Raw genomic sequence first — 25939 nt, forward strand, 5'->3', positions numbered from 1 at the left:
ATGTTCGTTTTGTGGATTCATTTACTTTTACTGCGTGGCCCCCAGTGCCCCCCACAAAATGACCGGAACTACTTGATATTTCACCAAAACCAGAGCAGAACTCCCACCACAGGACTCGGGCAATCAATTAATACAGTTGCAACCACTATATTAATGGCAAGTATTTCATACAACTTAAGTAAAAAAAATCTGAACTATCCCTTTAACAGCACTGCAGGCAGACTCTTAATCGTTTGCCCGCCAGGAACATAGGAATATTAACACGTAGAATCTTGTAGCCTGCCACAAACGGAAAAGCCGTTTTAACAGCGATGTATTCATTAATGCATGTTTTAATACGATCGTATCGAAATCTACCGTCCGTTAGCTTTGTTATGCTTCTGACACAATGGGCGCGGCCATTTTGAAAATGCGCGCGCATCCACTTACATTGCCGGCTCTGTTTTCAGACGGCTTTATCTCACAGAAGCGACATTGCAGAGGACGCTTTGTCCCAGACAAGCGTTTTCAACGGCCTGTAGCAGGCGCTGTGATACTCGCGGTCCACTTTTTCCACCACCGACCGAGAGAACAAGCACCAGCTTCGTCAACACACACGGAATGGTTTCATAGTAAAATGCGATTACGGATATTTGGACTTCAAAGTAAGTGTCATGCGCGATAAAACCCTGGCAGGACGCGACGGAGGGATTAATTAATGGTAGCGGTAAATGGGTTATACTAGAGCATGTCTGGAATACAATTTGTCAGAGCTGAAATCGAAAACATGTCTACTGGATGGTGGCCATCTTGAATTACGGGGCCAAAACGGGGTCTTGTGATTAAAATGGTGTCAGATTTGGAATCCTCATGGTTGACTTGTATGGAAAAGTGTCTTCATACATGATTCTAGGTCATCTAGATCAAAAGTTCATTGTTGGCTATGGCGCCGGACGCCATTTTGAATTTGGCCCTCTAGCAAAAAATGCCGGGATTTTTGCGAGGGACCTGGGGGCTAAATCTTTTATAAAAGGGTCCATAGAGGTCAAATCAATCTTCAAAACATCCTTGCCAGCTCCACAGAAGACATGTAAATATGAAATACATGCTTAAACATGTAGCTAGGTGTAATGTTAGAGTCCACAGAAGACATGTAAATATGAAATAAATGCTTAAACATGTAGCTAGGTGTAATGTTAGAGACCACAGAAGACATGTAAATATGAAATACATGCTTAAACATGTAGCTAGGTGTAATGTTAGAGTCCACATAAGTGAACCTTTCAAGCCTGTTTTCTCAACTCGCTGTTTCTCTGCAAGACATGAATTACTCTATAAGCCATATCTCCAAAACTGGTGGGTCAAACTGCACAACCAATATGTCAATTTGAAGCTATTATTCCCAGCTTTCATGTGACATGAAAGAACAAAAAAGAAAAAAACAATGGCAGCCCCTCAGTGAAATCTGTTCACATATGGTGTTCCAAAATCCAATAAAGGTCAGAGCTGTACAAGTGCTTTGGGTCGGTCAGTCGATCGTGCGAGGCTAAATTTAGAAGGTGCGTGGTGGCCGAGAGGGGGTGGGGGGTGGGGGGGGGTGGCCGAGAGGGGGTCAGTGGAACAATGGAGGACATTGTCCCATTCTTTCACGTATGGATTCCAGTGTGTTCGTCTTCCTTTGTGATGTCAGCGATGATGTGTGGCCTGTGTTGTGTTGCATTATGGGGCAGCAGCATTATCCTGTAGGGACAGCGGTTCACAACCCGTGGTCCGGGGGACCACCCGTGGTCCTTAATAGGGGGGTTCCAGGTGGTCCCCATCAGCTAAATGATGGCGAATTGGTAACCAAATGGACCCTTATATAGATCTGCTAAAGTGTAAAATGAAACCAAATGGACCCGCAAGAGGTAAATTAAGTTATTGTTAAACATTAGTTACATTTACAAGAAGTCTCCACAATTAGAGAATGTAGAAGAATTGTTATCTTTGATCAACGTTTGCCTGTTATCTCTCCTAATGGTACCAACATCAAAACAGCATGGAATTGTGGACAACATCGTATCCAACGACATCAAAATATCCTAATCTTGGGTCTGAGAGGCTGAATGTCATCAAATAGTGGTCCGTGGCTGAAATGCAGAATAATAACGCCTGCCTGCCTGCCTGCCTGCGTGTGTGCGTGCGTGCGTGTGTGTGTGCGTGCGTGCGTGCGTGCGTGCGTGCGTGCGTGCGTGCGTGCGTGCGTGCGTGCGTGCGTGCGTGCGTGCGTGCGTGCGTGCGTGCGTGTCTTGGATTCCCATCTGATCCCTGTCATCACCACAACACATTGTACTCAACCCTTGGTCCAAGTCACACAATCATCATCTGCACCCACACCCAGCAGGGCATCATAACCGCTACCAGCTGAAGTGCTGGCGCCGCCACGTCACGCCGTGCCAGCGTGGTGGTGGTGTTGTTGTTTACATGCCCGCTGGCATGGCGATATATGCCAACAACCGGCAGGCCTTTTCACACGCAGTCTGTTTGAAGTGGAGAGACTGATGTTGACACAGGCTAATGTAAGAACGTCAACAACCTAACAGGGCGTTTAGGCGCTGTGTTGTGTGTGATGAATGAAAGTACCGCTGATTATAATGTGCAAAGGATACTTTAGGTAGAGGGTTTTTCCGGTTGAGTAGTTTACCTTGTCGCGATGCAAATTGTCGGCCGGGTGTCTCGCTCCGCCGCTCCGTTGATTAGAAATAGATATTTCCCAAAAACCCCAAACTCTCTCTCAAGACAACGAGACAAATGAGCATTTGCGCCTGTCGTAGACATGCGCAGAGCAAGTTCAGTCAGGGAACCTCAGTACCGCCTCAGCATCACGCTCCCATTCACATGATTCACTCAGCCAATCACACACTCACTCCATCTTCATACCGGCTACTTTAACCGGAGGTTTGCATTCCTCCTTCTGCTTGCTTGCTCGCTGCTGCTACCGTATACCTGCGCGCTGCAGTATACAACTTGCTTGCTGCTACTGTATCAGCGTGCCGCTGTATACAAACCTTCTGCGCACCCACCTCCACCCCAGCTACCACCTGTCGTTTTGGATCTACTGTTTAGGTATGGGGGATTCAGAGTCCCTATGGTCAGGACTGATGCGCTTGATCTAAGTACCTAAAAAGCAGATCCAATACATCGCCAAACCATAATAAATATACTGTATTGCTCATCTATATTCAATAAATATATATTACATCCTTCTTGAGTTGTCTGACTGAACTAAGGGGTCTCAAGGTTACTTGTTTGCAGCGCATGAACAAACGCAAACAGAGCAGCCGTGTGAGTCGATGAGGTGTTTTAGAATATCAGTGTTTAATCAGCGGAGCGACACATCCAGCCAATATTAGTCGTTTAAACATCACGGTGAGGTGACAACACAGACGCAAACTATTCCTCGACCTCTATAGGCATTCTGCCTGTCAGTTCCAACCTCACTGTCCTCTGTACATGTCCAAACCATCTCACTATCCTCCTCTGTACATGTCCAAACCATCTCACTATCCTCTGTACATGTCCAAACCATCTCACTATCCTCTGTACATGTCCAAACCATCTCACTATCCTCTGTACGTGTCCAAACCATCTCACTATCCTCCTCTGTACGTGTCCAAACCATCTCACTATCCTCTGTACGTGTCCAAACCATCTCACTACGTGTCCAAACCATCTCACTATCCTCTGTACGTGTCCAAACCATCTCACTATCCTCTGTACGTGTTCAAACCATCTCACTATCCTCTGTACGTGTCCAAACCATCTCACTATCCTCTGTACGTGTTCAAACCATCTCACTATCCTCTGTACGTGTCCAAACCATCTCACTATCCTCCTCTGTACGTGTCCAAACCATCTCACTATCCTCTGTACGTGTCCAAACCATCTCACTATCCTCCTCTGTACATGTCCAAACCATCTCACTATCCTCTGTACGTGTCCAAACCATCTCACTATCCTCTCTACATGTCCAAACCATCTCACTATCCTCTCTACATGTCCAAACCATCTCACTATCCTCTGTAAATGTCCAAACCATCTCACTATCCTCTGTACATGTCCAAACCATCTCACTATCCTCTGTACATGTCCAAACCATCTCACTATCCTCTGTACGTGTCCAAACCATCTCACTATCCTCTGTACATGTCCAAACCATCTCACTATCCTCCTCTGTACGTGTCCAAACCATCTCACTATCCTCCTCTGTACGTGTCCAAACCATCTCACTATCCTCTGTACGTGTCCAAACCATCTCACTATCCTCTGTACATGTCCAAACCATCTCACTATCCTCTGTACATGTCCAAACCATCTCACTATCCTCCTCTGTACATGTCCAAACCATCTCACTATCCTCTGTACGTGTCCAAACCATCTCACTATCCTCTGTACATGTCCAAACCATCTCACTATCCTCTGTACATGTCCAAACCATCTCACTATCCTCTGTACGTGTCCAAACCATCTCACTATCCTCTGTACATGTCCAAACCATCTCACTATCCTCTGTACATGTCCAAACCATCTCACTATCCTCCTCTGTACATGTCCAAACCATCTCACTATCCTCTGTACATGTCCAAACCATCTCACTATCCTCCTCTGTACGTGTCAAAACCAGCTCACTATCCTTCTCTGTACGTGTCCAAACCAACTCACTATCCTCCTCTGTACGTGTCCAAACCATCTCACTATCATCTGTACGTGTCCAAACCATCTCACTATCCTCCTCTGTACGTGTCCAAACCATCTCACTATCCTCTGTACGTGTCCAAACCATCTCACTATCCTCTGTACGTGTCCAAACCATCTCACTATCCTCTGTACGTGTCCAAACCATCTCACTATCCTCTGTACGTGTCCAAACCATCTCACTATCCTCTGTACATGTCCAAACCATCTCACTATCCTCCTCTGTACATGTCCAAACCATCTCACTATCCTCCTCTGTACATGTCCAAACCATCTCACTATCCTCTGTACATGTCCAAACCATCTCACTATCCTCTGTACATGTCCAAACCATCTCACTATCCTCTGTACATGTCCAAACCATCTCACTATCCTCTGTACATGTCCAAACCATCTCACTATCCTCCTCTGTACATGTCCAAACCATCTCACTATCCTCTGTACGTGTCCAAACCATCTCACTATCCTCTGTACATGTCCAAACCATCTCACTATCCTCTGTACATGTCCAAACCATCTCACTATCCTCTGTACATGTCCAAAACCATCTCACTATCCTCCTCTGTACATGTCCAAACCATCTCACTATCCTCTGTACATGTCCAAACCATCTCACTATCCTCTGTACATGTCCAAACCATCTCACTATCCTCTGTACATGTCCAAACCATCTCACTATCCTCCTCTGTACATGTCCAAACCATCTCACTATCCTCTGTACATGTCCAAACCATCTCACTATCCTCCTCTGTACATGTCCAAACCATCTCACTATCCTCCTCTGTACATGTCCAAACCATCTCACTATCCTCCTCTGTACATGTCCAAACCATCTCACTATCCTCTGTACATGTCCAAACCATCTCACTATCCTCTGTACATGTCCAAACCATCTCACTATCCTCTGTACGTGTCCAAACCATCTCACTATCCTCTGTACATGTCCAAACCATCTCACTATCCTCTGTACATGTCCAAACCATCTCACTATCCTCCTCTGTACATGTCCAAACCATCTCACTATCCTCTGTACATGTCCAAACCATCTCACTATCCTCCTCTGTACGTGTCAAAACCAGCTCACTATCCTTCTCTGTACGTGTCCAAACCAACTCACTATCCTCCTCTGTACGTGTCCAAACCATCTCACTATCATCTGTACGTGTCCAAACCATCTCACTATCCTCCTCTGTACGTGTCCAAACCATCTCACTATCCTCTGTACGTGTCCAAACCATCTCACTATCCTCTGTACGTGTCCAAACCATCTCACTATCCTCTGTACGTGTCCAAACCATCTCACTATCCTCTGTACGTGTCCAAACCATCTCACTATCCTCTGTACATGTCCAAACCATCTCACTATCCTCCTCTGTACATGTCCAAACCATCTCACTATCCTCCTCTGTACATGTCCAAACCATCTCACTATCCTCTGTACATGTCCAAACCATCTCACTATCCTCTGTACATGTCCAAACCATCTCACTATCCTCTGTACATGTCCAAACCATCTCACTATCCTCTGTACATGTCCAAACCATCTCACTATCCTCCTCTGTACATGTCCAAACCATCTCACTATCCTCTGTACGTGTCCAAACCATCTCACTATCCTCTGTACATGTCCAAACCATCTCACTATCCTCTGTACATGTCCAAACCATCTCACTATCCTCTGTACATGTCCAAAACCATCTCACTATCCTCCTCTGTACATGTCCAAACCATCTCACTATCCTCTGTACATGTCCAAACCATCTCACTATCCTCTGTACATGTCCAAACCATCTCACTATCCTCTGTACATGTCCAAACCATCTCACTATCCTCTGTACATGTCCAAACCATCTCACTATCCTCCTCTGTACATGTCCAAACCATCTCACTATCCTCTGTACATGTCCAAACCATCTCACTATCCTCCTCTGTACATGTCCAAACCATCTCACTATCCTCCTCTGTACATGTCCAAACCATCTCACTATCCTCCTCTGTACATGTCCAAACCATCTCACTATCCTCTGTACATGTCCAAACCATCTCACTATCCTCTGTACATGTCCAAACCATCTCACTATCCTCTGTACGTGTCCAAACCATCTCACTATCCTCTGTACATGTCCGTCCACCCCCCCCCCCCACACACACACACACTCGCTACACACACTCTAGTATCATTGGATCACGCACAGACTCCTTACCTTTCGTCAGAAGCTTTTACATGGCGGCAGCGTCGCGGTACAAAGGTCCAAATTCAATCCGAAATGTGGGATGGCAGAACATCCACCAAGGACAGAGATTCTAGAGTCGGACTTATGGAGGTTTGAAAATCCTCCCTTCCACTTGTTTCCACTGTGAATATATCTGCAATCCCATAGTTGGAACGGTGGGGCGTTGCTATAGGAACCGGACCAATGTTAAAAAGCTTCCGTAGGCATCAACCATTATATAGACGGAGTAATACGTTGGGGTACGTATATTTACGGACTTGGGGAAAAAAGAGTTAAGTGTAACACCCGGGAATCGAACCCAGGTCTCCTGCATGGGAAAGCATCCTAACCTAACCACTAAGCCAAAGGGATATCCCTACCTGTAGACCAGCGAGTCGTCCTGGCTGCCGTTGTACTGGATCTGGAACATGCGTATTCCTGGGATGTTCCGCTGGAAGTTGAACTTGATGAGCGCCGTGGACGACGTGGCCTCGGCGATCACCACGCGCTTGTCGCCGCCGGCTCCGCCCCCCTTGGCGTCGCCCGTCACGATGCTGCCGTTGGCCCCGCCTCCTCCTCCGCCCCGCGTCGACGTGGAGATGTCCGACGAGCCCGGGTCCGGCTCCTATTGGGACGGACGTTAACAGCATCATTATCACCCATTAACTCGACAAACTTGACTGGAGATGTGGGGCAGCTTGAGGGTCAGGTTTAGGGGTTAGGGGTCAGGTTTAGGGTCAGGTTTAGGGGTTAGGGGTCAGGTTCAGGGTCAGGGTACTGACCTGTATGCTGTTGGTGTTGTTGGAAATGTGGGGCAGCTTGATGATGACCAGGTCCACGGTCTGGTTGGTCAGGGTTTAGGGTCAGGTTTAGGGGTCAGGTTCAGGGTCAGGGTACTGACCTGTATGCTGTTGGTGTTGTTGGAAATGTGGGGCAGCTTGATGATGACCAGGTCCACGGTCTGGTGGGCCTCCCCGGCCGGGTTGGAGGAGATGCAGGTGAAGGAGCCCGTGTCCTTCACCGTGGTGATGAGGATGTCCAGCGTCCCGTTGGGGTACACCAGCGTCCGCGAGCCGTTGGACACCAGCTTGCCCTCCGGGGAGATCCAGTGGATGGCCGGCTCGGGGTCGCCTCTCGCCTTGCACCTGTTTTTTGGGAGGGGGGAGGAGGAATTGGCTGTTACCACTTGACCCAGCGGTGCTGAAAAGGTAGATCGTGATCTACCAGTAAATCACGCAGGCTGTGTGATCTACCAGTAGATCACACAGGCTGTGTGATCTACCAGTAGATCACACAGCCTGTGTGATCTACCAGTAGATCACACAGCCTGTGTGATCTACCAGTAGATCACACAGCCTGTGTGATCTACCAGTAGATCACACAGGCTGTGCAGGTAGACCACATGATATACCCATAAAATATAATTTAAAAAAACTAAAACGCTATTTTTGGCATCTATACCACTTGAATTAAGGTGACTTCACTTGATTAACCCATTTTGGGCGGGAACCCTTTTTGGTGTTTTAAGCATTTTGTTATGCTTTAGCTATTGAAAATAGCAGACCTACAAGCTCATAGCTCATAGCTCATAGCTCATAGCTCATAGCTCATAGCTCATAGCGCGGCACCAAGTGCCGCGCTATGAGCTTGTAGATCTGCTATGAGCTTGTATTTTTGAAAAATCGTGAAAATGTGCCTCAAATATTTTGAGCACCACTGATACAGAAACATATGGACTTTTTTTTTAATTTCGACGTCAGGCCTAAATTAGTTACTAGACATCAAAAAGGGAAGTTCAAAACCCAAAATGCAATACTTTGTTTTCAAGAGTGATTTTGCACAAACATCAGTATTACAAAGTTATACAAAAACACCAACTCTATTTCCCCACCCCTCTATTTCCCATTCCAAGAGCGTTTTCCTAATGTAACTATTTTCAGCAATGGGATAATATTTTTGGTGGGTAGATCTTAGCTCAAACATTTAGACTCTCGTAGAGCTTTTTTTCGATTCTGACGAATCTCTCTACGAGAGTCTAAAAGACTAGTCCCTCAAAAAAGGGCTCGTGTTTACGTTTGTGCCTCAAAATCACTCTTACCTTGTACAAATGCAAAATCTAAAATCGAAATAATTTTGCCCCACATGTCCGGCGGGTGTCCGGAAAACAATTACACCCGTAGCGACCGTAGTTTTCAATAAAAAAAATATTTGAATCCACTCCGTCCATACTCCGTCCATGCGGAATCTGGCGGCCATCTTGGTTTTCTCTCCATTGTAAATGCGCAACAGAACCCTGGCCACTAGGGGCGCGGCCAATGTTCTGTTGCGCATTTACAATGGAGTATGGACGGAGTGGATTAAAATATTTTTTTTATTGAAAACTACGGTCGTGTAATTGACATGTGGGGCAAAATTATTTCGATTTTAGATATGCATTTGTACAAGGTAAGAGTGATTTTGAGGCACTAGTCTTTTAGACTCTCGTAGAGAGATTCGTCAGAATCGAAAAAAACCTCTACGAGAGTCTAAATGTCTGGGCTAGGTAGATCTGGTAGATCTGGTAGATCTGGTAGATCTGGTAGATCTGGTCATTTTGAAAGTAGCTCTCAGTCTAACAAGTGTGGCCACCCCTGACTTAACCCCCATTTAGACCTGAGGACGATTCTACAAATGTCTTCTAAATCCTGATAGTTTTTGAAAACCTTGTGTTTCTATGTCAGTCGTTCTCAAACATTTTCATGTCTAGGACCCCCAAAAATATATGAAATTGGCCGCCGACCCCCATCTGAATATATGTTGTTCCAGGGTACCCCACCCCAGAAGCAAAGACCTTTCTTAAAAACTGAAAGAATCTGAAAGAATATATATTCAAAGATTTGGGCCACATTTTCGCGATTTTTCAAAAATAGCAGACCTACAAGCTTGTAGATCTGCTATTTTTCCAATAGCAAAAGTATGACATAATGCTTAACCACATGAACCTTTAGGGTAGAAGGGGAGATAAAAAACAATAGCAGATCTACAAGCTCACAACACACTCTCTGAGATCCTCATCCCAAGCCCAGGTTGGTTGTTCCTCGCACAGAACTATAAAAAACTAAAAGGTGATCGAGCCTTAATTTGCTAGTTTCGTCGCCGACGCATCGATATCGGCCTAAACGTCTCCTCGGCACATCCCTAATTACCGTGTCACATCCACCAACATCACTCTCACTGTAACTGACTTGACACAATTCAACCTCTCACAGCGTCACTGCCAGCCAGCCCATTATCCCATCCTGGACGGCAGAACCCCTTTTGGTGTTTGAAAGCATTATGTTATGCTTTAGCTGTTGACAAATACCAGACCTACAAGCTCATAGCGCGGCACCGAGTGCCGCACTATGAACTTGTAGATCTGCTATTTTTTTTGAAAAATCGTGAAAATGTGGCACAAATCTTTGAATATATATTCTTTCAGAGCGAACGTTTTTAACTCAAATCTTTGCTTCTGGGGGGGGTCCCTGGAACTACATATTTTCAGATGGGGGTCGGCGGCCAAATTACATATCATTCTGGGGGTCCTTGACATGAAATAGTTTGAGCACCACTGACGTAGAAACATAGGGTTTTTCAGAAAACTGTCAGGATTTAGAAGACATTTTGTAGAATCGTCCTCAGGACAAAATGGGTTATAGATGGTATCTATAATGTATGTCTGGCACACGACTAAGTGGTTGAGAGACCGCCCGCAAAGATAGCATCGCAGGCAGGGAGAAACCATTTATCTCCGTATTCTAACTTTGTGGGTTTTTTTATTTTTTTTGTAAATTCACCTTTAGCTAAGCCCCGCCCTCTCCCACTTAGACACTCCCACTTGGACACTTTCCAGCCGGGCTCATTCATTCCAATGTAAATATCATGGTTTTTACACATTAAATACTGGTTCATTTTTGGAAACAAATAGACCTTCAAAATCTCTTCCAAATCCGTCAACAAGGCCTGCCGTATGCCACTGACATAGAAACATAAGGTTCTTCAGAAAACTATCATGATTTAGAAGACCTTTGTAGAATCATCCTCAGGTCGAAATGGGTAAAAAAATCAGACCCATCTGAAATAATATATATTCAAAGATTTGTGCCGCAATTTTCACAATCGTAGTGTGGCACCCGGTGCCGCCCTATGAGCTTGTAGATCTGCTATATTTCAAAAGCTAAACTATAACGCAATGCTTAAAACACCAAAAGGGGTTCCCGTCCTGAATGGGTTCATTTAAACCCTGAAAAGTAACCGTTTTGCTTCCAGCCGACATTATATATATTATTATGTCTGGGTGACAGACCAGCTATCAGAATCAAATCTCAAAGCGCCTGTTCGTGTCCCGCTTAGACGATGACAGATCATGGTCTTCAGGCCTGCGGTCACACGCCATCTAATCCAGCGTTTAGGAGCAAAGAACAGACATTTCATTTCATTTTGTGTCATAATAATTGGTCAGACTAACACTCTGTAAAGCTTGACAGTGGAATGCAGTCAATGCAGCGTGCGCTCAAGTCAAGGATGAAGACTTTTAGTGACTTTAAGTCTGCGTTTAGATGGATTTCTTTCATGTATTCGTTTTTCCTTTGGTGTGGACATACTGTAGCTGTGATACTGTTAACACCTTAAGGGCCCGGGCCTATTTAAATCCATTAATAAAATGTGCCCATCGTTTATAGCGCCCGGACCACTTTTACCGACGGACCGGATGTTGTTGTGAATGTGTGTGTGCCACTATCGATGCGATCGACAACAACGGGAGGTAAGAATATATCTATCGCGACTAGCGACTGGACCGCGGAGGGCCGTCCAACACAGGATCTTTTTCTATAATTAGGCGGGATGATTTAGATCGCGAGTTATTAACGTTTTAAGATGTTCGTTGTCGTCGGCTAAACAGGCAGGGAACATTTTCGATGACGTGTCACTGTTGTGCAACACCGAGGATTGCGCAACAAGCACATCTAGGCTGTAGAGCGATGTGATCCGTTTTCATATCACTAATCTGACCGGGCACATGACCGTGACCTTGAACTTGACGGTGATTTACGTCATGGGCCTTTAAACTAAGTGTTGCGTTGAGTGCAGCCTGTCCTGTGGATATTTCTAGATTCTAAGAATGCGATTGTTCATGAGGTTGATGATTACACAACCTTTTGTTCAAAACGGGCCAGTCCTGCAAACTTTGGAAGCCAATGTTAGCCAATTAGGATTCAATATCGGACAGATCCGTCTTGAGCACATGACTATAGAGATAGTGTGTAGCGATGTGTGGGATTTTGGGACAGAATCTGGAGGAGTAGTATCAAAAAAACATATTTTACAAAAGTAGGCGCTATAAAAGGCAGATGTGAAAAATGCAGGGCAAAGGTTTGTCCTTGGCCTCTACGGAGTGTGCATTCAACGTTTCACGCAGAACGGTGCAGTTAACTGTATAGGTGAAAATGTGAAAATCTGCCTCATGGTGGCGCTATGACAGACCGTTCTGGAAAGTTTGGGGCAGAGGTTCGTCGTTGGCATCCAGGGAGTGCGTGTGCAAAGTTTGGCATCGACCGGGTTAACGGTGCCGGAGATTAGCTGGTAACGGACGGACGGACATATGGACGTAGGGCAAAACATACAACAATAATTGACCCACCAGTTTTGGAGATATGGTTTATAGAGTAATGTCTTGCAGAGAAACAGTGAGTTGAGAAAACAGGCTTGAAAGGTTCACTTCTGTGGTCTCTAACATTACACCTAGCTACATGTTTAAGCATTTATTTCATATTTACATGTCTTCTGTGGACTCTAACATTACACCTAGCTACATGTTTAAGCATTTATTTCATATTTACATGTCGATTCCAGCTAAGACACTTATTTCAGACATGCTCTAGTCTGAAGTGTGAAGAGTCTGCCTGTGCCATTAACTCATTTTTGAGAAATCCTCCTCTGGTGAAAACCTGAAGTTTGCGCGATGGCAGGCTCTCAGTCACATCTGGTCACAATTAACCTCTGGAACAAGACCAATCACTTGAGGGCGAACCCTGGTCTCTGGACACTGACAGACAGTAGTATAGAGACGACCACCACTCACTTGAGGGCGACCCTCTGCCCCTCCAGCACCCTGGTCTCGTGGGAGTGTCTGGTGATGAGGGGCGGCTCGCACAGGAACTCCTCCTCTGGGATGGACCAGAAGTACCGTCCCGACAGCGGCGTGGGCGACGCGCACGTCTCCAGGTCGTCCTCGCGGCTCAGCCGCCGCAGCCACAGCAGCTCGCAGTTACAGTGCAGCGGGTTCCCTCCGAACGACAGCGCGAAGGAGGTGGGCGTCATGACACCCGACGTGGCCAGGACCTAGAGATGAGAGACCAGGGTTTATTATGTTTAAACATGACACCCGACGTAGCCAGGACCTAGAGATGAGAGACCAGGGTTTATTATGTTTAAACATGACACCTGACGTGGCCAGGACCTAGAGATGAGAGACCAGGGTTTATTATGTTTAAACATGACACCTGACGTGGCCAGGACCTAGAGATGAGAGACCAGGGTTTATTATGTTTAAACATGACACCCGACGTAGCCAGGACCTAGAGATGAGAGACCAGGGTTTATTATGTTTAAATGACCCCCGACGTGGCCAGGACCTAGAGATGAGAGACCAGGGTTTATTATGTTTAAATGACACCCAACGTGGCCAGGACCTAGAGATGAGAGACCAGGGTTTATTATGTTTAAATGACACCCAACGTGGCCAGGACCTAGAGATGAGAGACCAGGGTTTATTATGTTTAAATGACACCCGACGTGGCCAGGACCTAGAGATGAGAGACCAGGGTTTATTATGTTTAAACATGACACCGGACGTGGCCAGGACCTAGAGATGAGAGACCAGGGTTTATTATGTTTAAATGACACCCGACGTGGCCAGGACCTAGAGATGAGAGACCAGGGTTTATTATGTTTAAATGACCCCCGACGTAGCCAGGACCTAGAGATGAGAGACCAGGGTTTATTATGTTTAAATGACACCTGACGTAGCCAGGACCTAGAGATGAGAGACCAGGGTTTATTATGTTTAAACATGACACCGGACGTGGCCAGGACCTAGAGATGAGAGACCAGGGTTTATTATGTTTAAACATGACACCGGACGTGGCCAGGACCTAGAGATGAGAGACCAGGGTTTATTATGTTTAAATGACACCCGACGTGGCCAGGACCTAGAGATGAGAGACCAGGGTTTATTATGTTTAAACATGACCCCCGACGTGGCCAGGACCTAGAGATGAGAGACCAGGGTTTATTATGAAGGAGGTGGGCGTCATCAGACCCAACGTGGCCAGGACCTAGAGATGAGAGACCAGGGTTTATTATGTTTAAACATGACACCCGACGTGGCCAGGACCTAGAGATGAGAGACCAGGGTTTATTATGTTTAAACATGACACCTGACGTGGCCAGGACCTAGAGATGAGAGACCAGGGTTTATTATGTTTAAACATGACACCTGACGTGGTCAGGACCTAGAGATGAGAGACCAGGGTTTATTATGTTTAAACATGACACCTGACGTGGCCAGGACCTAGAGATGAGAGACCAGGGTTTATTATGTTTAAACATGACACCCGACGTAGCCAGGACCTAGAGATGAGAGACCAGGGTTTATTATGTTTAAATGACCCCCGACGTAGCCAGGACCTAGAGATGAGAGACCAGGGTTTATTATGTTTAAACATGACACCCGACGTAACCAGGACCTGTAGATGAGAGACCAGGGTTTATTATGTTTAAACATGACACCCGACGTAGCCAGGACCTAGAGATGAGAGACCAGGGTTTATTATGTTTAAACATGACACCCGACGTAACCAGGACCTAGAGATGAGAGACCAGGGTTTATTATGTTTAAATGACACCCGACGTAGCCAGGACCTAGAGATGAGAGACCAGGGTTTATTATGTTTAAATGACACCCGACGTAGCCAGGACCTAGAGATGAGAGACCAGGGTTTATTATGTTTAAATGACCCCCGACGTAGCCACGACCTAGAGATGAGAGACCAGGGTTTATTATGTTTAAATGACACCTAACGTGGCCAGGACCTAGAGATGAGAGACCAGGGTTTATTATGAAGGAGGTGGGGGTCATCACACCTGACGTGGCCAGGACCTAGAGATGAGAGACCAGGGTTTATTATGAAGGAGGTGGGGGTCATCACACCCGACGTGGCCAGGACCTAGAGATGAGAGACCAGGGTTTATTATGTTTAAATGACACCCGACGTGGCCAGGACCTAGAGATGAGAGACCAGGGTTTATTATGTTTAAATGACACCCGACGTAGCCAGGACCTAGAGATGAGAGACCATTTATTATGTTTAAATGACACCCGACGTAGCCAGGACCTAGAGATGAGAGACCATTTATTATGTTTAAATGACACCCGACGTGGCCAGGACCTAGAGATGAGAGACCAGGGTTTATTATGTTTAAATGACCCCCGACGTGGCCAGGACCTAGAGATGAGAGACCAGGGTTTATTATGTTTAAATGACCCCCGACGTGGCCAGGACCTAGAGATGAGAGACCAGGGTTTATTATGTTTAAATGACACCCGACGTAGCCAGGACCTAGAGATGAGAGACCAGGGTTTATTATGTTTAAATGACCCCCGACGTAGCCAGGACCTAGAGATGAGAGACCAGGGTTTATTATGTTTAAACATGACCCCCGACGTGGCCAGGACCTAGAGATGAGAGACCAGGGTTTATTATGTTTAAACATGACACCCGACGTAGCCAGGACCTAGAGATGAGAGACCAGGGTTTATTATGTTTAAATGACCCCCGACGTGGCCAGGACCTAGAGATGAGAGACCAGGGTTTATTATGAAGGAGGTGGGGGTCATCACACCTAACGTGGCCAGGACCTAGAGATGAGAGACCAGGGTTTATTATGAAGGAGGTGGGCGTCATCACACCTAACGTGGCCAGGACCTAGAGATGAGAGACCAGGGTTTATTATGTTTAAATGACACCCAACGTGGCCAGGACCTAGAGATGAGAGACCAGGGTTTATTATGTTTAAATGACACCCGACGTGGCCAGGACCTAGAGATGAGAGACCAGGGTTTATTATGTTTAAACACAGTTACAGTGCAGCGGGTTCTTGGGTTCCCGCCGAATGACAGCGCGAAGGAGGTGGGCTTTTGATTTGATTTGATTTGATTTATTTAGAAAAGCAGTCATAATACAACATTATAATCAGCGATTCAAGGATTTCTCAGTAAAGTCCGAAGACTTATTTCCACTGAGTGTAGTGTAGCGTAGCATAGCATAGCGTTGCGTAGTGTAGTGTACCTGTGCTCATTGGAAAGGTAGAGGTGAGTGAGAGCAGGGCTGATGGGTAGTGTAGTGTAGTGTAGTGTAGTGTACCTGTGCTCGTTGGAAAGGTAGAGGTGAGTGAGAGCAGGGCTGATGGGTAGTGTAGTGTAGTGTAGTGTACCTGTGCTCATTGGAAAGGTAGAGGTGAGTGAGAGCAGGGCTGATGGGTAGTGTAGTGTAGTGTAGTGTACCTGTGCTCATTGGAAAGGTAGAGGTGAGTGAGAGCAGGGCTGATGGGTAGTGTAGTGTAGTGTAGTGTACCTGTGCTCATTGGAAAGGTAGAGGTGAGTGAGAGCAGGGCTGATGGGTAGTGTAGTGTAGTGTACCTGTGCTCATTGGAAAGGTAGAGGTGAGTGAGAGCAGGGCTGATGGGTAGTGTAGTGTAGTGTACCTGTGCTCATTGGAAAGGTAGAGGTGAGTGAGAGCAGGGCTGATGGGTAGTGTAGTGTAGTGTAGTGTACCTGTGCTCGTTGGAAGAGCGGGTCGGGCGGCAGCTTCTGCAGCTTGTTGGAGGTGACGTCCAGGCGGTTGAGCTTCTGCAGCAGGGAGAAGGTTCCCTCTGGGATGTAGTCCAGCATGTTGTGGTCCAGACTCAGCGTGTGGAGGCTGGTCATTCTCTGGAAGGAGGAGACAATGAATGAGTCAACAGAGAGATGATGTAGTCCAGCATGTTGTGGTCCAGACTCAGCCTGTGGAGGCTGGTCATCATTCTCTGGAAGCATGGAGAGACAACGAATACATGAACAAACTTCATTTGTTTTGAAGCAACGAAGAAATGTCGACAACTTATTCTAGTGGCAGAGACATGTCTTGTTCTAGTGGCAGAGACATGTCTTGTTCTAGTGGCAGAGACATGTCTTGTTCTAGTGGCAGAGACATGTCTTGTCGGTAAATGGTAAATGGTAAATGGTAAATGGTAAATGGTGCATTTATATAGCGCCTTTATCCAAGGCGCTTTACATAGATTGTGCATTACATTCACCCATTCATACACCGATGGCAGCGGAAACCATGCAAGGCACCAACTAGCACATCGGGAGCAATTAGGGGTTCAGTGTCTTGCTCAAGGACACTTCGACAGTGACTCTGGGGGAGCCCGGGTTCGAACTGGCAACCTTGTGGTTACCATCCAGGCACTCTACCCCTGAGCCACCGCCGCCGCCGCCGCAACGTTCGATGCCAATGTGTGTCTTTGTTTTCCTCTGGCGATCTACCAGCGTGTGATCTTGTAGATCGACTATTTCCAGCATGCAACTAATTGTAAAATGACTTATAGTGGATCTCTGGTCCACTAGTCCCTTCCTAACATTATAGTCCTGTTTTTATCTGTTGACGAAATTGTCAATACATTAAAGTCTTAGTTTTAGTCATAGTTTAGTTTTAATTTAGTTTCCATTCAGTGGAAAAAGGTAGTCGACGAACATTTTTCGTCTTAGTTTTAGTCGACGAAATCAAGGAAGGAAGGAAGGAAGGAAGGAAGGAAGGAAGGAAGGAGCACATATTATGGAATCAAGGTCTTGGCCTTTTGACTTGGCCTTGGCTCCATTTTCTGGCCTGAGGGCAGACCTGATTCTGCAGAGCATATTATGTGTGTCCTTGGCAGTGGATTTAATACAACTAGACTGTAAATATAAGCTGAGCACATGATGGCTACCAGCACAGCCATCAACACCATGAAGACACAAATTACTCTACTTCACACTTCAGCTGAGATGCTGCTGGTGCTGCAGTCTCTCTCTCTCTGTGTGTCCGTGCGTGCGTGCGTGCGTGTGTGCGTGCGTGCGTGCGTGCGTGCGTGCGTGCGTGCGTGCGTGCGTGCGTGCGTGCGTGCGTGTGTGCGTGCGTGCGAGGCGGTGGCAACTAAGGACATGGAGATATACTTTTACTGGAGTCCGTCTTCGTCCATTTTCCGTGGTTATTTATACTTCCACTGGGCTACAATTTACAATGTAGGCTCTACGCATTTTAGCAGACGCTCTTAATCCATTCTGGGCGGGAACCCCTTTTGGTGTTTTAAAGCATTATGTTATGCTTTAGCTATTGAAAAATAGCAGACCTACAAGCTCGTAGCTACAAGCATATATTCTTTCAGAGCGAACGTTTTTAACTCAAATCTTTCCTTCTTGGGGAGGGTCCCTGGAACGACATATTTTCAGATGGGGGTCGGCGGCCAATTACATATAATTTTGCGGGTCCTGCAGGCCGGTGAAAAACTTTGAGAACCACTGACACAGAAACATAGGGTTTTTCAGAAAACTGTCAGGATTTAGAAGGAATTGTAATCGTCCTCAGATTTAAATGGGTCAATCTGGAGCGATTTACAGTAAGCAAGAACAACACATGGTAACTAGAAAGGTCGCAATTTTAAAAAATTGCAAAGTGTGGTTGCCGCAGTGGCTTACATATGCCCCTCCCACTGATATTGCCAGCCAATTACAATGTCGCGTCACCCCTGTGATCATGCGTAAGTAATTCGGAGGGGATTTAACCCCCAAAAATCATGTTTTTGCGACAAACAGTTACATTTCTCGCATTTGCGGCGCCCCCTATGGATGAAAATGGAATTGCTTTTGGAACTTGGTTGATTGAACCACCCACGACATTTGATTCAAATTTGGAGTTGATTGGACGTTTGGTTCGTGATTTGTGGTGTTTTTTGTAAAATAGGCCCCTCCCACTAACTTCGGAAGCCGATTACGGCCGAACGATACGCACTATCAAAATTCCGCCTGTGGTGACTTCATCGGAAAGGTCCAGAGATCATGTGTATTGATTTTTGTGAGATTTGGACAAAATCTGTAGGAGGAAAAGCAAAAAGTGTGTTTTGGAGAACATTCTAAATGGCGGAAAATCTATCATGACGCAAATGGGCGTGGCCTATATGGGGAGATGCGTCATGACCCAAGGAAGCCAGGGAAAAAATCATTTTGATTTTACGACCTACGGTTCAAGAGTTATAAGCCAAAACGTAAAGGGGGCTGTTATAGCGCCACCATGAGGCCGACCGATAACATTATAAGTTAATTAATTTTAGTAATTATTATGAACCTACCCTCCAAGTTTTGTAACTATAGTGCTTACAGTCTCTGAGGAAAAAATACTTGAATGTGAGAAAATGCGAAAAATCGCATTTTCCCATTCATGTCAATGGGGAAATTTAATTCACTAATAAATTAATATCAATTAAACTATGCAACATTTCTCTTAAAAAAATACAAGCACATCCTTCCCGATGAAGCCGGTCAATTTGACATATGGCTCAAGTGCGTACAGTCAAAACTGGTTGCCCTTTAGGGCAACCACACTAATAATACATCAAATGAATAGAGACAGTCGTCTAGCATCATCAGTAAGCTTAACGCATTTTGGGCGGCAACCCCTCTTGGTGTATCAAGCGTTATGTTACACTTTAGCTATTGAAAAATAGCAGATCTACAAGCTCATAGCGCGGCACTCGGTGCTATGAGCTTGTAGATCTGCTATTTTTTTTTAAATCGTGAAAATGTGGCACAAATCTTTGAATATATATATTATTTCAGAGCGAACGTTTTTTATCTCAAATCTTTGCTTCTGGGGTGTCCCTGGAACAACATATTTTCAGATGGGGGTCGGCGGCAAAATACAGATAATTCTGGGGGTCCTTGACATGAAAAGGTTGAGCACCACTGATATAGAAACATGGGCTTTTCAGAAAACTGTCATGATTTAGAAGACATTTGTAGAATCGTTCTCAGGTCTAAATAGGTTAAGCCTATCTATCATCCGTCGAACAGTAGCATATCCGTAGAAACAGCGTTAGATTATTCATAATTAATGCATTAAAGGTATATTCAGTGATTTCGCTTCATTCAAATATCACTTGTTTTTTATTTTTATTTCGATAATCCTCCCTACTATAGAGTGTGCTGACCATATAAGGAGTTCCTCCCTGTCCCCAGTGAGCCCCTGGGGTCAAAAAACCCTAGTTTCAGTTTTGGTGGCGGGTGGCAAAGCCTTCATCCAATCAGGATGAGAGGGGCCTTCCTCCAATCATGTGTGGGGGCGGGCCTTGGTGCACATGCTGTTGCACTTCCCCCCACTGTAGAGCGTGCATGTGCACATTTTGTTACCGGGGCGGACTGGGTGGTTTTCCAAATCACCCAAATCACTGAATGCTCCTTTAATGAATCAAATATCTAAAAAAAAATGTTCTTATTTATTTATGCATTTCTGAACCTTCCGTCAGGAGCAGTTAATTTGTTAAACCACAAATCACCGCCACCACCACTACACACAGCAGTGTAGGTTCAGTGACCTGGAGACAGCAGCAGTCACATGAGTTTAGACCACGCCACGCTGTCTGAGCTGCCAGACCACACCGCCACGGTGTGTGGGGGTGGTCGGTCTTGCGGAGAAAAAAATGCCTATTTTCAACCGTCTCTCCTCCGCTGACAGCTCTGTACGCTGAGCCGCTGAACTGGAACAATGGCAGCGCTGAGATTAATCCATTCTGGGCGGGAACCCCTTTTGGTGTTTTAAGCATGATGTTATACTTTAGCTACATTATGTTATACTTTTGCATGGTTGCATGCCACTTCTGTCCTTCCTGTCACGTATACGGAAGAACTGTCATGCCGGTTGCGACGGCGTTAGGCTGCTCTGTCACTGTCAGAAGTGCTGTCCTATCTGATAGTGTTTCTGATAGTGTTTCAGAGCGAACGTTTTTAAATCATATTATGGGAGGTTTCCTGAAACAACATGTTTTCAGAAGGGGGTCGGCGGCCAATTACAGATATTTCTGGGGGTTCTAGACGTGAAATAGTTTGAGAACCACTGACATAGAAACATGGGTTTTTCAGAAAACTGAGGATTTAGAAGAGATTTGTAGAATCGTTCTCAGGTCAAAATGGATTAAGTAAGTGAATCAGGCAGCTGGGCTGACCCCGGTGGATGAGGTCAATGATATTTACTACACTCAAAAGATTTTTTTTTTCTCACTTTAAAAGACGACGAGGAAAATGTGTTCACGGACGTTCGCCGCGTATAATCTGCTCCGCGGCGATCTCGCCGACCGAGGCCGTCTCGTCTCGACGTGTCCCTTTGTGTTTCCGTCCTGAAGACACTGACCGCCGTCTTCTCTATTAACTCGTTAAGACCGAGATCGCATCTGTGTCATTTTACAATTTGAGCATTATTATTACATTTTACACTTTGGCCATTGTAGGAAAAAACTTCCGCACACCTAGAAGTCAGGCGTCTGCACAGGTGCGTAGGCCAGTGGACATCAATGAAAGGAGTAGAATACACCCGCACACTGTGTACAGTTGGGTGCCACCGATATTGTCCCTTATCATTAGACCCATTTAGGCCTGACCTAAATCCTCCAGTTTTCTGAAATAAATAGTTTCACGATTTTTCAAAAATAGCAAACCTACAAGCTCGTAGCGCGCCACTCGGTGGCACGCTATGAGCTTTTAAATTATAACAATGTTTAAAACACCAAAAGGGGTTCCCGCCCAAAATAGGTTAACTGTCCTTTTGCGCAGATCACGCAAACCTCAGCAAAAAGAAAAGAACAATATCGATGGCCTCCAACTGTATTTGCTCGGTACAAGAGTATTTTTCTTTTTAATGCAACGTTTCGGTCCCTCCGGACCTTCTTCAGGCACTTTGGCCATTCAAATAGCCAGTTCGTAGCGCGGCACGATCTGCTATTTAAAAAAAAAACGCGAAAATGTGTGCAAATCTTCTACATCTCTATATATATATATATTTTTTTTTAAAAGCAAACGTGTTTTGCTCACAAATGTTTGCTTCCGGGGGTCCCTGGTACAACATTATCATTTTGAAATGGGGGTCCACGGCCAAATATATAATAACAGTGAGGGTCCTTGACATGAAAAGACACAGAAACATACGATTTTTCAGAAATTTGTTTTGCATTTCCAGATTTGTCAGCTTCAGATCTTAATGGTTTAAGCAGTCGCTTCGATGCCGAGGCCCAGATATCATTGTATTGTCATCATTGTACTTGGAAATTACTTCATTCTCAATCTTTTAATTTCGAGGAGACTGAGCCAATTTGATATGCATTACGCATGGCTCCCATTTGATAGGATTTCCTCAGCCCTCTGGGGCCCCAATCAAGAACATCCTCATTGTTTGACACGATGTGATCTGATACGGTCTATCAGAGTCACTTTGGTTCACCGTCGGCTACAGAGATAACACTGGAAGAACTCTGATGGAAAATAGCCGTAATTGTAGGCCTACGTTCTCCGTTTACATGTAATTGTGTACATGTAATTATTGTGTTCTCTGTGTTCATGTCAAGGCCTGGGTTTGTCCAGAATCACTGTTTACTTATTTAAACATGTAATTATTGTGAATATTGGACCATTTCGCTGGTGTTGGTGTTTTAAGCATGTTATGCTTAATTAGCTGTTGAAAAATAGCAGATCTACAAGCTCTTGAGCTCTCAAAAATCGTGAAAATGTCCCTCAAATCTTTGAATACCGGTATATATACACACAAACATATATATTACAGAGTGAACATTTTAACTCAAATCTTTACTTCTTTCGACGTCAGGCCTAAACTACGCAACCTCTTCCTCATCAGAACTGTCCTGTTCAACTGTAGGCATTGAATCTTCCTCAGGTCCTCAGGTTTGTACAGTTGTGTTTGCAGACGTCTGTGTACATTTCAACCCACTGCTGAGACGACTACTGCAGTTGGGAAGCTTGCATAGCTTGTATAAAATGTATTATAGACCTGCAGCACATTTACAAGCCAAAAACTCAAGGAACTTTTGGCAGGGAGGGCAGGGAGGGCATGGAGGGCAGGGAGGGCAGGGAGGGCATGGAGGGCATGGAGGGCAGGGAGGGCAGGGAGGGCAGGGAGGGCATGGAGGGCAGGGAGGGCAGGGAGGGCATGGAGGGCAGGGAGGGCAGGGAGGGCATGGAGGGCATGGAGGGCAGGGAGGGCAGGGAGGGCAGGGAGGGCATGGAGAAATACTGCCTCCAGGGTATAGAACAGGGGCTGTAGAGGGTCTATAACTCTAATAACTGACCTGTATTGCCTCCATAGTCTATAGATCTAATAACCAAACTGTATTGCCTCCAGAGGGTCTATAACTCTAATAACTGACCTGTATTGGTAAATGGTGCATTTATATAGCGCCTTTATCCAAGGCGCTTTACATAGATGTGCATTACATTCACCCATTCACACACACATTCATACACCGATAGCGGCAGAAGCCATGCAAGGTACCAACCAGCACATCGGGAGCAATTTGGGGTTCAGTGTCTTGCCCAAGGACACTTCGACACACACAGGAGGAGCCAGGATTCGAAACGCCAACCCATGGATCATTGGACGACCTGCTCTACCTCTTGAGCCACAGTCGAGTATTGCCTCCCAGAGGGTCTATAACTCTAATAAAGGACCTGTATTTCCTCCCAGGAGATAGAGTCCAGGTTATTGTAGCTCAGGTAGGGTATATAACTCTAATACTAACTGACCTGTATTACCTCCCAGGGGATGGAGTCCAGGTTGTAGAGGGTCTATAGATCTAAACACTGACCTGTATTGCCTCCCAGAGGATGGAGTCCAGGTTGTTGTAGCTCAGGTAGGGTCTATAGATCTAAACACTGACCTGTATGGCCTCCCAGGGGGTCTATATATCTAAACACTGACCTGTATGGCCTCCCAGGGGGTCTATATATCTAAACACTGACCTGTATGGCCTCCCAGGGGGTCTATATATCTAAACACTGACCTGTATGGCCTCCCAGGGGGTCTATATATCTAAACACTGACCTGTATGGCCTCCCAGGGGATGGAGTCCAGGTTGTTGTAGCTCAGGTAGGGTCTATAGATCTAAACACTGACCTGTATGGCCTCCCAGGGGATGGAGTCCAGGTTGTTATAACTCAGGTCCAGCTCCTCCAGCGCCAGCAGGTCGTTAAAGGCTCCGGTGTGGATCAGAACCAGCTGGTTGTTGTTGAGGATCAGGTGGTGCAGTTTGGACATCCCGCTGAACGTATCGTTGGAGATCCTGGTTAACCGGTTACTGCACCATGGGAGAGAGACACCGAGAGACACAGGGAGAGAGAGGGGGAGAGAGACACCGAGAGACACAGGGAGAGAGAGGGGGAGAGAGAGAGAGAGAGAGAGAGAGAGAGAGAGAGACACAGGGAGACAGAGAGAGAGAGAGAGAGAGAGAGAGAGAGAGAGAGAGAGAGAGAGAGAGAGAGAGAGACACAGGGAGACAGGGAGAGAGAGAGAGAGAGAGAGAGAGAGAGAGAGAGAGAGAGAGAGAGAGAGAGAGAGAGAGAGAGAGAGAGAGAGAGAGAGAGAGGGAGACAGGGAGAGAGAGAGAGAGAGAGAGAGAGACATGGAGACAGGGAGAGAGAGAGAGAGAGAGAGAGAGAGAGAGAGAGAGAGAGAGAGACACAGGGAGACAGGGAGAGAGAGAGAGAGAGAGAGAGAGAGAGAGAGAGAGAGAGAGAGAGAGAGAGAGAGATTGATGTTAAAATGTATCGTTACACCCCTGGTAGAGAGCCACTGCACTGTTTCTACAAAAAAAGAGTAAAAATATTTATTCATACAGAAAATAATGCTACATTTACATAAGTTGGGGACAATGACATCACAGACAATACATTTACCTCCACGAATATGTTTAGAGCAAAAAGCATCTACATTACAAACATGGTTTTCAAGTCCCTTGCAAAAAAGAACTTCATGAATAAATCAAGCATTTAGAACTAGAGCCAAGTATTGCATTTATAAATATACTGCCATGGAAAAAAGGCTGCATTGGTGGTTCTCAAAATGTGGTTCAGGGACCCTCTGGGGTCCTTGAGGGGGTTCCAAATGGACCCTTATGGGTCTGTAACTCTGAGAGTGTACAAATGGAACCAAATGGACCCTTATGGGTCTGTAACTCTGAGAGTGTAACACACATGGAACCAAATGGACCCTTATGGGTCTGTAACTCTGAGAGTGTACACATGGAACCAAATGGACCCTTATGGGTCTGTAACTCTGAGAGTGTACACATGGAACCAAATGGACCCTTATGGGTCTGTAACTCTGAGAGTGTACACATGGAACCAAATGGACCCTTATGGGTCTGTAACTCTGAGAGTGTACAAATGGAACCAAATGGACCCTTATGGGTCTGTAACTCTGAGTGTACAAATGGAACCAAATGGACCCTTATGGGTCTGTAACTCTGAGAGTGTACACATGGAACCAAATGGACCCTTATGGGTCTGTAACTCTGAGAGTGTACACATGGAACCAAATGGACCCTTATGGGTCTGTAACTCTGAGAGTGTACAAATGGAACCAAATGGACCCTTATGGGTCTGTAACTCTGAGTGTACAAATGGAACCAAATGGACCCTTATGGGTCTGTAACTCTGAGAGTGTACACATGGAACCAAATGGACCCTTATGGGTCTGTAACTCTGAGAGTGTACACATGGAACCAAATGGACCCTTATGGGTCTGTAACTCTGAGAGTGTAACACATGGAACCAAATGGACCCTTATGGGTCTGTAACTCTGAGAGTGTACACATGGAACCAAATGGACCCTTATGGGTCTGTAACTCTGAGAGTGTACCAA

General features: G+C 45.7%; 1 protein-coding gene across 1 annotated transcript in view; it reads right to left on the reverse strand.

Annotated features, from left to right (window-relative positions):
* Positions 1 to 7302: 7302 nt before the first annotated feature.
* LOC306942219 (leucine-rich repeat and fibronectin type-III domain-containing protein 5-like) overlaps positions 7303 to 25939 on the reverse strand; it is a gene marked incomplete at its 3' end in the record, with an annotated part of 113993 nt that continues 95356 nt past the window's right edge. The window contains exons 4-8 of the mRNA XM_079527997.1: positions 24194 to 24374; positions 16780 to 16935; positions 13027 to 13286; positions 7828 to 8071; positions 7303 to 7551 (exon numbers count right to left, since the gene is read on the reverse strand). Coding sequence (XP_079384123.1) covers positions 7303 to 7551; positions 7828 to 8071; positions 13027 to 13286; positions 16780 to 16935; positions 24194 to 24374 — 1090 coding nt within the window. The remainder of the gene's footprint in view (positions 7552 to 7827; positions 8072 to 13026; positions 13287 to 16779; positions 16936 to 24193; positions 24375 to 25939) is intronic.

The sequence above is a fragment of the Electrona antarctica genome, assembly GCF_951216825.1.
Source record: "Electrona antarctica genome assembly, chromosome: 18".
Taxonomy (NCBI): Eukaryota; Metazoa; Chordata; class Actinopteri; order Myctophiformes; family Myctophidae; genus Electrona; species Electrona antarctica.